The 12,389-nt window shown below is 45.8% G+C and overlaps 1 protein-coding gene across 3 annotated transcripts in view; it reads left to right on the top strand.

The window, feature by feature from the left end:
- exd3 (exonuclease 3'-5' domain containing 3) overlaps positions 1 to 12,389 on the top strand; it is a 65,974-nt gene that overhangs the window by 15,604 nt on the left and 37,981 nt on the right. For all 3 annotated transcript variants that reach the window (XM_024011817.2, XM_024011816.2, XM_070449568.1), the window contains exons 15-19: positions 177 to 360; positions 1,022 to 1,188; positions 1,410 to 1,631; positions 1,715 to 1,768; positions 1,887 to 2,018. In XM_024011817.2, coding sequence (XP_023867585.1) covers positions 177 to 360; positions 1,022 to 1,188; positions 1,410 to 1,631; positions 1,715 to 1,768; positions 1,887 to 2,018 — 759 coding nt within the window. The remainder of the gene's footprint in view (positions 1 to 176; positions 361 to 1,021; positions 1,189 to 1,409; positions 1,632 to 1,714; positions 1,769 to 1,886; positions 2,019 to 12,389) is intronic.

The following is a 12,389-nucleotide window of genomic DNA, read 5'->3' as shown; positions in this document are numbered from 1 at the left end:
TTGTCATGCCCGTGATATATACGGTCTGATATACACGGCTGTCAGCCAATCAGCATTCAGCGCTCGAACCACCCAGTTTATAATATAAGATTATATTAAAACAGGCTGTGTTACTACGGTATTGAAAATAGACCTCCCCTGTTCTAAATGTGACCCGTATGCTGTATGATCCCTAGATGCAGCGTAGCACCAGCAGTCGTGGTAGCGGGGGACCCCGCGGTGTGCTGGTTGGGGAGGGCCCAGCAGAGAAGGGTCTCAGTCTCATGGTCCAGCAGGTCCTGGGGAAACCCCTAGATAAGATGGAGCAGCTGTCTAACTGGGAGAGACGACCACTGAGGACGAGTCAGCTACGCTACGCAGGTAAACCCTCACACACATTCTAGTACTGCTATGCAGGCACACACACATACCAACTGTGAGATACGACCGCTCCGGACCAGCCAGCCCTGCTACGGAGGTGTTCACACACACATACCAACTGTGATCAGCCTGTTGTCATCTTCTTTACCATTCTCACTGTGCTCCAGAATGCCAGACACATCTCTCACGCTCTTCCTCTCGCCTTGTTCTCCTTTCTCTCTCTCCGCTCTCTCCGCTCTCTCTCATTCCTGCAAAGGCCAATTTAGGGAACTGAACTGGAGCCTCGTTCCAATGTCCATACTTCATTTCGTAGCTACTTCTTAGAATGCATGCCAAATATATGTCCTCATACTTCAGTAGTATCCTTGTGTGGACATTTTAAACGCTGTCTGAGAGATAAGAGATAAAGGGACAGACGATACTATCTCTCTCTTTTGATCTTCGGTCTTATCTTTATGGCTCTCATCTCTTCATCTCTTATTTTTTCCAGTGTTTTTCTCTCACGCCTTCTCACGTCTACCTCCTCTCTCTCTCTCTCTCTCGCTCTCTCACCCTCCTCTCGCTCTCTCACCTTCCTCTCTCTCGTCTGTCTCTCTCTCTCTCACACACACTCCTCTCTCTCTGTRTCTCTCACCCTCCTCTCTCCATCACCTCTCTCTAGCTGTCGATGCGTACTGCTTACTGGATGTCTACTCAGTCCTCTCTCGTGATCCAGCATGCTTTGGGCTGCCACAGGACTTGTGCTCCATCTCCTCACTTCAGACGGAGAAGAGTAAAGAGGAGAAGAAGCGGAAAGAGGAGAAGAAGAAGCAGGCCCGGCGCCGAGGGGTCAGAGGCTAACTACAACTTCTTCACATTGACACCACTGTTGTTTTGTTTGGTTAAGGGTTAGCCAGGGTTGTCATGGCTACATTTTTTAAAACATCATGAAACTTGAATTCCAAGTGTGTTACTCCCTATAAAAGGTCAGGAAGTATCTCCCCATTTCAAAACGTTWCTCTCTACTGAACACAACCCATGTTTATAGCTTTCTCTCTTTGTAATATCAGGCACGCCAGGAGTCAGACCCAGCCCCAACCCAGACCCTAGGCCCAGAGAAAAGTCCCCAGCCTGGGGAGGAGAGTCAGAGTCCACTGCCCCCACGCATGGCTCCTCAGCAGCTGCGTGTGGTGTGTGACAACATGCTACAGGGTCTGGGGCGCTACCTGCGCTGTCTGGGGGTCGACGTGGTACTGCTGGAGAATACTGATGACCACAGGGTGGCTGCACAGGTAGGATAGACAGTAGGACAGACACACTGAGGCAGAAACCGGCTTGGATAATGACGCTCTCTCTATTTTCTTCTGTTCCTCAGTTAGCCCAAGAAGATGGACGAGTCATACTCACCTGTGGTCAGCCGTACCAGACGGTAAATATGAACTGTGTGTTACATGAACATGTCTCACGTCTGTTTTTGAGCAGGGTTCTGGCTGTACAGTTTGTATATGCGGAGTCAGGGGATGTTCAGTGTGTTTTTGTGTGTCTAGCTGAAGTCCCAGGTGGGAGAGGGCCGCTGCATTGCGCTGGACTGCTCAGAGAAAGCCCGGGACCAGGCAGTACGAGTCCTGAAACACTTCAACGTCCAGCCAACCCAGTCAGATATATTCAGCCGCTGTCAGGTCAGTCAACAGTGTGTGTGGGTGTAATCGTTTGTACGTGTGTGTGTGTGTGGGTGTAATCGTTTGTACGTGTGTGCGTGCCATGGTTTCTGTTAGGAAAGTTTGGCACTGGACAACGTGTCCGGCAAGATTTTAATTTACCGGATATTTAAGAAATTGACCAGATATTTACTTTTTAAGTTACTCTGCCATTTTGAAAGTAATGTCCATCCTGTCCTGGACTTTACCCAAATAAGTCTATATAAAACACTGTCGTTGTTAGAATCTTAACATCCCTAACAGAATTTGTGTTTATAAGCAGTTTGTAAGAATTGGCCCCTTYTTCTCTGCCAGTCAGCCTAGGCAGCTGATGGCCCATCGAATCTACACCTAAACTACACTGAACAAAAGAGAAACACAACATGCAACAATTTCTAAGATTTTACTGAGTTACAGTTCATATAAGAAATCAGTCAATTGAAATAAAATCATTAGGCCTTAATTTTTTGAATGTATTATTTATTTTAACTAGGCAAGTCAGTTAAGAACAAATTCTTATTTACAATGACGGCCTTTACAATAACTGGCTTGTTCGTGGGCAGAACGACAGATCTTTACCTTGTCAGCTTGGGGATTCGATCTAGCAACCTTTTGGTTACTGGTCCGACGTGCTAACCACTAGGCTACCTGCCGCCTCTAATCTATGGATTTCACAAGACTGTGAATACAGAGATGCATCTGTTGGTCACAAGGTAGGGGCGTGGATCAGAAAACTAGTCCGTATCTGGTCTGATATCCATTTGCCTCATGCAGTGCGACAAATCTCCTTCGCATAGAGTTGATCAGGCTGCTGATTGTGGAATGTTGTCCCACTACCCTTCAATGGCTGTGCGAAGTTGCAGGAGTTTGGCTAAATGATAATCATATATTTGACTTTGAAGTTGGAGCACATTGACTGGTATTTCAATCAATGAATAAAAAGCATTATTTCACTTTCTTCTTCTCCTGGACAGTTTGACCCGTCAACAATTTTATTTATTAGCTTTTCGGGAACCCTGCAGAAACCCTGCTACGTGCATATATGTGTGTATTCACTTACATTCATTTTCACATGGACAGTTTCATAATTTCTGTCTCACTCTGAAGATGATAATCTACATAATGAAATAATTAGCTAGAACACGCATCTTATTTCCAGGTCACTTCCTGTTCATAACATCATGTGACTGTGGTTGTGCATTATGTCATCATAGACTTGTTTACATTATTCTTTAGGTATAATACATTGTTCTTTAGGTATAATACATTGTTCTTTAGGTATAATACATTGTTCTTTAGGTATAATACATTGTTCTTTAGGTATAATACATTATTCTTTAGGTATAATACATTATTCTTTAGGTATAATACATTATTCTTTAGGTATAATACATTATTCTTTAGGTATAATACATTATTCTTTAGGTATAATACATTGTTCTTTAGGTATAATACTATCATAGCAACTGTTGAACAAGGGTGTGGAACTCTTATGAACATAAACAACAGAAACATATTGGTTGCTAGGGTGATGTGTACAGAATAAGCCAGCTCATGGTTGCTAGGGTGATGTGTACAGAATAAGCCAGCTCATGGTAGTTTTGTTTAATGTATTCACCATGAACTGTCTGTCTCTTATACACATCTAGATGTGTATAAGAGACAGCTACCAACTGAGCCACACGGGACCATAAACATAAACAACAGAAACATATTGGTTGCTAGGGTGATGTGTACAGAATAAGCCAGCTCATGGTTGCTAGGGTGATGTGTACAGAATAAGCCAGCTCATGGTAGTTTTGTTTAATGTATTCGCCATGAATGATAAAAAGAAATACAGTTATGACGTGTTAACAGAGTTATTTGTCAGTCATTTGTCCAAGAGGATGTCCAGCACTGTACAGTATCTCTAAGACATGTCATGTCCTGGAATGGTGGGAAGGAATTGAGTGTGTCAGGAAGTAGCAGAGGGATAGAGCGGCGCTGGAGACCAGTTTCCTGTAAATCATAATGTTTGAAGTGCCTACTGTGGTAATATCACTGGAACAATGGGATCTTTACTGTGTGCTGTAAACAGGAGGTGACTGCTGGGAACCGACAAGACAGACAGACAGACAGACAGACAGACAGACAGACAGACAGACAGACAGACAGACAGACAGACAGACAGACAGACGGACAGACGGACAGACGGACGGACTGAGCAGAGAGAGGGGTCAGCCACAGAGAGGAGAAGAATGAGGGCAGAGAGGAGGCGTAGGGAGACTGAGGAGGATAGGAGAAACTGAGTAGATTGATGTAAAGCAGAGGAAGGTGAAAATATGCAGAAAGAGGATAAAAGAGATTGATAGAGAGAAAGTGAAATATGCAGACAGAGAGGATAAAATAGACAGAGAGAAAGTGAAATATGCAGACAGAGAGGATAAAATAGACAGAGAGAAAGTGAAATATGCAGAAAGAGGATAAAAGAGATTGATAGGGAGAAAGTGAAATATGCAGACAGAGAGGATAAAAGAGATTTGAAAGAGAGACCTGGAGAGAGGATGAAATGGAAAAGGTAGAGGGGGTAGAAAATACCAGAAAATAAGAGGGATAATGTTCAGACATGATTCATTAATACCATATCCCGTCAAGTCGTCTGTTAATTTGTTTATTTGTACTCATAACTACAGAAGTCCATCTCTCCGTGTTCTATTGGGCCAGACCTATAATGTTTACCAACAACCATTACTGGGGTAATGTTTTGATGTATTGTTGTCTTCTACTTTTAAGTGTGGGAAAATAAGATATGCTTCTTATTACAGATGTTTGAAGATACAGTGAGTTCAGAAAGTATTCAGACCCCTGGACTTTTTCCACATTTTGTTCTGTTACAGCCTTATTCTAAAATGGATTAAATAGTTTTTTTTCTCCCTCAATCTACTCACAATACCCCATAATGGCAAAGCAAAAACAGGTTTTTAGAAATGTTTGCAAATGTGAAGAAAAAAAAACAACAACAACAAAACAGCCAGTCAGACTACAGGACATAWTTTAGACAAGACCTGGGTGTTCCCTCCTTCCCAAATGTGTCATTGTCTTTAACCTCCTGTAACGTCTTAGCTCGTGACTGACTGACTACTGGACAAGTATCTCCCTCCTCAATGCCTCCAGCCACCATTTGTCCAAGGCAGTTTACCTCAAATGGTTCTGTCTCTGACCACACTGCTTTTTCTAACCCATACAGTATCTGTGGAAGCGAGAGGACCTTAGTTTAGTTTAAGAGTTGGTTTGTGGTCTGAAATATGTTAGATTGCTGCTGAAGACTCATGAAAAGCTGCTACGCAAAAGCACTGTCTTAAACTAAGCCAAGTGAGCAGCTTTCTTGTTCTGATTAAAAGATACAATAGACTGAAATAAATAGACACTGAAACTCCAGTTTCTTGTGTAACGTCGGCCATTGACAAACCACTTCTATAAAGTCATTGGTGAAACAGTGAAGGGAAAGGGGAGGTGAAGMCATGCGTGATACGACGGGGCAGAAGGGCTGATATTGGGAAGGAAGGGTGCGTGTCTGAGCTCTCGTAGGCACCCCTGGGGCTGGGGGTGTGTTGAAAGCCCACCCAGGGGACGTTAACCCCTTTGTTATCTGATTGTAAAGTCCTTTGATTAGCTGTGTGGTGGGTGTCTTTCTCTTGACCAGGCCCAGTTTCAACTCCCACCAAAACTACTAGCCCTCTCTCCCGCGCGCCGTAACTAACACACGAGAGCACGCCGTACACACACACACGCTGGATGGTGTCTTTCTTGACCAGCCTCAACTCAGACCCCCCCCCCCCCTTGTTGCTCCCCTGAAGAGCCGTCTCATTCCATCTCGGGAACGCGAGGCATACCAGATTCATTCCGCTGGTCGTGGATCCTCCTCTATACCCCTGTGTGGCCATTGACAACAGCCTGAGAATAGACCATGTCATATATAATCCCCTTTTTCTCTGTCTCTTCTTGTCTCTCTCGTCTCTTCTCTGTCTTCTTCTCTCTCTCTCTCTTCTTCTGTCTCTCTCTCTCTTTCTGTCTCTCTCTCTCTTTCTTCTCTTCTCTCTCTTCTTCGTCCTCTCTCTCTCTCTTTCTGTTTCTCTCTCTCTCCTCTCTCTTCTTTTCTTTCTCTCTCTCTCTTTCTGTCCTCCTTCTCTCTCTCTTCTTTCTCTCTCTACTTTCTGCTCTTTCGTCTCTCTCTCTCTCTCTTCTGTTCTCTCTCTTTCTCTTTCTTTCTCTCTCTCTTTCTGTCTCTCTCTCTCTCTCTTTCGTCTCTCTTCTTCCTTTCTTCTTTCTGTCTCTCTCTCTTTCTTGTCCTCTCTCATTTCTCTCTCGTTCTCTCTTGCTCTGTTTCTGTTCTATCTACTCCTCTTCCACTGCACTGATGTTTGCACTGTTTTGCAAGTTGTGTGTGTGAATGTGAGATTGGATTCCATTTTGCTTCTCTAAAAGCTGACCTTTCTACCACAGTCTTACAAACCCAGCGATAATTCCCAACTCTGACTCTCTTCAGCAGGACTTTCATCCAAATGACACAACAGTATTGAGTGAAACGACCACTCTAACAACTGGGAGAAAGGGGTAGACTAGCTCTCGGTAACAGTAGTTTCTGAGATGAACTCAGCATGTGCTTAGATCAGATAATTGTTTCAGTCTGCCAGCCTTTGGTCTCTGTATAGCCAGACATTTATTTTTTAGCAGACGCTCTTATCCAGAGATGACTAACAGTAGTGAGTTCATACAATTTCATACTGGTCCCCCGTGGGTATCGAWCCCACAACCCTGGCATGACAAACGCCACGCTCTACCTACTGAGCTACACCTGGCCAGACCTCAACAATATAACCAAGGCTCTCGGGAGGGGCTCGTGGGTTATTCATAGAAATCATCTGGGATTCCTACAGTAACAGAACGGCGGAGTCCATTCCAGACGAAGGTTGAGCAAATAAGTCACGGAGCACTGCACTACCATCACGCTAGCTATCAAATATCAAAATGTGTTTTATATGTTATCGCCTGAGACGAACAGTCCATTAGTGCCCAACGTTCTACTCCAAAGTTGTTCATATAAACGCCTCGCATCATATTACTACAGTTGGTTTACCATTAACTTTACTGATAACTAAGTAGTGAATCATGAATTTATTCATGTTATTGTGGACGCATGAGAGATTCAACTCTGTGTGTGATTCTACTTAAATACCAAGGAGGTTTCACTTCTTCTCTGCTGACCTATTTATCCTTTTAGATATCTGTAGAATTTACCCTTGACGTGCCCATATCATTTTAATCTCTGAAATCCTTCCGCTCCCCGAATTCCATGAAGGGGATAGGTGGATAGAGTTAGGTTCACAGTCTACCACTCCCTCACCACCACTACCACCAGTGGAGGCTGCTGAGGGGAGGACAGCTTATAATAATGTCTGGAACAGAGTAAATGGAATGGAATCAAACCATGTGTTTGATACCARTCCACTCCAGACATTATTACAAGCTGTCCTCCCCTCAGCAGCCTCCACTGGTGGTAGTGGTGGTGAGGGAGTGGTGGACTCTAGCTTTATAGTGGACTACTTTTGACCAGAGCTACTTTTGACCAGAGCCGTAGTGCACTATGTAGGGAATAAGGTGCGTTTTGGGACGCAGAACTCTGACCGTACCCATCCTAATCTATATCTAGGACGGGGGTGGGCAACTCCAGTCCTCCAGGGCCTGATTGGTGTCACAGTTTGGCCCCAGCTAACACACCCGACTCCAATCATCACATAATCATGATCTTCAGTTTAGAATACAATTTGATTAATCAGCTGTGTTTGCTAGGGATGGAGAAGAAGTGTGACACCAATCAGGCCCTCGAGGACCAGAGTTGCCTACCCCTGATCTAGGGAATAAGGTGCCTTTTGGGACGCAGAACTCGGACCCTGCTGTACCCTTCCCAATCTATATTTTCCGTCAAATGCATCAGATGTTTGCCCCGGACTTGAGATAATAATAAATGAGATAGACATCTGCTTGCCCTGCCTAGCTGCCTGTCTAGCCCCAGCCCTAGACAGGATCAGCAGTGCAGAACTCAGGTTCCCACGAGCCACAGTGAGAGAAGTGAAAACAGCAACAGGAACTGCAACAGCGTGAGAGAGGGTGAGAGTAACAAACGAGTGAGGGATTGAGAAAGGGAGAGATTGATAGTGAGAGAGAAAGGGAGAGATTGATAGTGAGAGAGAAAGGGAGAGATTGATAGTGAGAGGTGAGAGAGAAAGGGAGAGATTGCTAGTGAGAGAGAGAGGAGGGTGATAGAGAGTGAAGAGAGATTTCTAGTGCGGGGGGAGAAGAGGGAGGGGAGAAGGACGAGAGAGGGAGGGAGAGGCGATTGGACCCTGTGCTTTGAAATTTGATCTACAAAGAGGGCAATGGGCTGAGAGAAAAAAGGAAGAATGTGAGAGGATGAGACAAGTTTTAAGTTTCCCTTCACTGGGTGGGGGTGTGAAGTGTGTTACACTCTCACACTCCCAGTAAAGGGTATCTGTGTGTCAGAATCTGGGTTTGGCCTTGCAACACAACTAACACTTTTGCTCTCTCTCTCACATACATACATACATACATACATACATACATACATACATACATACATACATACATACATACATACATACATACATACATACATACATACATGCATCACACACTTACAGTGCTTATGGAAAGTATTCAGACCACTTCTCTTTTTCCACATTTTGTTACGTTACAGCCTTATTCTAAAAATAGATTAAATAAATAAAAATTCCTCATCAATCTACACACAATACCCCATAATGACAACGCCTTATTTACAGAATTTCAGACCTCTTTGCTATGAGACTTGAAATAGTAAAAATAAAATCATCCTGTTTCCATTGATCATCCTTGAGATGTTTCTACGACTTGATTGGAGTTCACCTGTGATAAATTTCAATTGTATTGGACATGATTTGGCCAAGACAACACACCTGTCTATATAGGTCTCACAGTTGACAGCGCATGTCAAAGCAAAAACAGCATGAGGTCAAAGGAATTGTCCGTAAAGCTCTGAGACAGGATTTGTCGAGCACAGATCTGGGGAAGGGTACCAAACATTTATGCAGCATTGAAGGTCCCAAAGAACAGTGGCCTCCATCATTCTTAAATGGAATGAAGTTTGAACCACGAAGACTCTTCCTAGAGCTGGCCCGCCCGCCAAACTGAGCATTCAGGGGAGATGGGCCTTGGTCAGGGAGGTGACAAGAACCTGATGGTCACTCTGACAGAGGCTCCATAGTTCCTCTGTGGAGATGGGAGAACCTTCCCAGAAGGCACAACCATCTTCTGCAGCACTCCACCAATCAGGCCCTCTATGGTAGAGGGCAAGACGGACGCCACTCCTCAGTAAAAGCGCACATGACAGCCAGCATGGAGTTTGCGCACCTAAAGACTCTCAGACCATGAGAAACAAACTCTCTGGTCTGATGATACCAAGAGATACTCTTTGGCCTGAATGCCAAGCGTCACATCTGGAGGAAACCTGGCACCACCCCTACGGTAAGCATGGTGGTGGGAGCATCATGCTTTGGGGATTCTTTTCAGCAGCAGGGACTGGGAGACTAGTCAGGATCGAGGAAAGATGAACGGGGCAAAGTACAGAGAGATCCTTGATGAAAACCTGCTCCAGAGTGCTCAGGTTGAAGGTTCACCTTCAAACAGGACAACGACCCTAAGCACATAGCCAAGACAACATTCTCAAAATATGAATTCCTGAGCTGGTGGTGAAAGTCTATGCCCTTGAGCAAGGCGCTTGATAGTGTGTATGCTAAATGACTTAAATGTAAAATGAGGAGGGTGAGGAGGGTAAGAGGGGGGAGAGACGTTCCTCAGACATGCCAAGACATTCCTAGGAGCAACATCCCAAATTTCCCCACTGTGTGGCGAAGGTTGGTGTCTCCTGTTACTGGCTGGCTCGAGCAAAGTCACACACACACCTTTCAACAAACACTGACTGACAGGCGGTCCTGCAACTGAGGAAAGCTGAGGCCTGTAGATGATTGTTCTCTGCCTGTGTGTGTCAAAGTCGAGAAGTGTGTGTGTGTGTGTGTGTGTGTGTGTGTGTGTGTGTGTGTGTGGTTGGTGTGTTGGTTGGTTTTTTGGTGGGGTTGTTGGTTTGTTTGGTTTTGTGGTAAGAAAGTCAGAGAGAGTGCGTGAAAGTCAGACGAGGGCACGTGAAGTCGAGAGGGCGCGTGAAAGTCTAGAGAGGGCGCGTGAAAGCGAGAGAGGGCGCGTAAGTCGAAGAGAGCGCGTGAAGTCGAGAGAGAGGGCGTGAAAGTCGAGAGAGGCGCGTGAAAGTCCGAGAGAGAGGCGCGTGAAAGTCGAGAGAGAGCGCGTGAAAGTCGAGAGAGAGCGGAAGACTGGGAAGTCGAGAAGAGAGCGCGAAGAGCTTCGTGAGCGAGAGGGAAAGAGAGAGAGCCGGAAAGATCGAGAGAGAGACACGCGGAAAGTCGAGAAGAGAGCGCTGAAGTCGAGAGAGAGCAGCAAGTCGAGAGAGAGTCGGAGAGTCGAGAGAGAGCGCCGTAAGAGCGAGAGGAGAGGCGCGAAATGTCGAGAGAGAGCTCGCCGAAAGTCGAGAGAGAGCGCGAAAGTCCAGAGAGGCTGCGAAAGTCGAGGAGAGAGCGCTGAAAGTCAGAGAGGGAGAGGCGATTTAAAGTCGAGGGAATAGCGAGAAGTTGCGCGTGAAGAGAGAGAGAGAGCTTGTGAAAGGAGAAAGGGCGAGAGAGAGCGCGTGAAAGTCGAGAGAGCGKGTGAAAGTCGAGAGAGAGAGCGTGAAAGTCCAGAGCAAGAGAGAGAGGGAGAGAGAGAGCGCGCATGAAAGTCAAGAGAGAGAGCGTGAAAGTTGAGAGAGAGAGGGCATGTGAAGTTCGAGAGAGAGGGCATGTGAAGTTCGAGAGAGAGAGCAGGTGAAGGTCGAGAGAGAGAGAGCAGGTGAAGGTCGAGAGAGAGAGAGCAGGTGAAGGTCGAGAGAGCGAGAGAGCGTGAAGTAGAGTCTCAGGAAGAGAAGTAGGCTGATGTTGACATCCCTGGATGAGCCATAAGATGAGCTGTCTGTCAGCAGCATCTGGTCTGAAAGGAACCACGTCTAGTCTGTTTTCTCAGTCGTTTTGGCCTGGGGATCACATAGTACAAGGATGACACCTCTAGGTGTGTGTGAGAACCGCCTGTCTGTGTGTGTGACTGTGTGTGTGAGAGAAGCATGGAACATGCATGTCACCTTACACGGTTAGCCAGAATGACGGACCCTGTGTGTCTTGGTGTGAGAGACTGTGACTGTGTGTGAGGACGGACCCCGGGGTTGGCGTGCTCAAGGACACTTCATTAAAGATCCTGGGGATCGTTTTAGAGTTAATAATCTGGCCACCGCTTCCTGTTCACACCCCTCCCTCCCCCGTCTCCCCCACACCGGGCCCTCCAGCTCTCCCTCTCTCTCTGATTCAGATTAGCCGTGGCGAGGAATCCGGAGCACCTGGCTGCTGGAATGTCCTGTTTGTCTTTGCTCTGTTTGTGCTTTTGTACGCTGTGTTTTGATTGGCTGGCTGGCATTTGTGTGTGCGTGTGTYTGTTTGTGAGAGAGCGAGAGACTGCCTGCGAAAGGTCCTGGGCTGGCCTGATGTGTCCCATTGTCTGGGAGCCAAGCTGCTTCCTGCCCCTGCTTTCTCCTGTAGCCAGACCAGAGAGGTGTGTGTGAGAGAGAGAGAGGGAGAGAGAGGGGACCCTCGATGGGGCTTTTCCTCCAAACACCAATACAATGAAGTAGTGCGTAATTTCCCCACTGTACCCCCCCCCCCACCCCCCCAACATCTTATACACACACACAAACACACAGCACTGCTTCTCATGCACTCATAATGAACCTATATTTTTTCAGTGTTCCACCAGTTTGCTCTGAGCTCTTTCTCCATTTCTAGAATGGTCTCTCCTCTCTAGCTACAATGTTCTGACTTACTGTTCTAGTGTTCTGTGTAGTTGTCAGTTACGTGCGTGTGTGTGTGTGGTGTGTGTGTGTGTGCGGTGTGTGTTCTGAATTACTGTTTGTTGTGTGTGTTCTGAGTTGTAGTCCAGTTACGTGTGTGTGTGTTCTGAATTACTGTTCTGTGTGTGTTTCTGGTTGTAGTCAGTTATGTGTGTGTTGTTCTGAATTACTGTTCTGTGTGTGTGTGTGTTCTGAGTTGTAGTCATTGTAATGTATTAAACTACAGTGAAGTGTTGTTGGTCTGACAGTCTAAATGGAAAAGGTCTGACTAAGGGCCAAATGTGAGGCTTCAGCAAAATAATGACAGATCGAGATTG

This window comes from Salvelinus sp. IW2-2015, linkage group LG20 (genome assembly GCF_002910315.2).
Source record: "Salvelinus sp. IW2-2015 linkage group LG20, ASM291031v2, whole genome shotgun sequence".
Taxonomy (NCBI): Eukaryota; Metazoa; Chordata; class Actinopteri; order Salmoniformes; family Salmonidae; genus Salvelinus; species Salvelinus sp. IW2-2015.
Note: the sequence above shows the minus strand (reverse complement) of the source record. Positions and strands in the feature narration are given on the sequence as shown.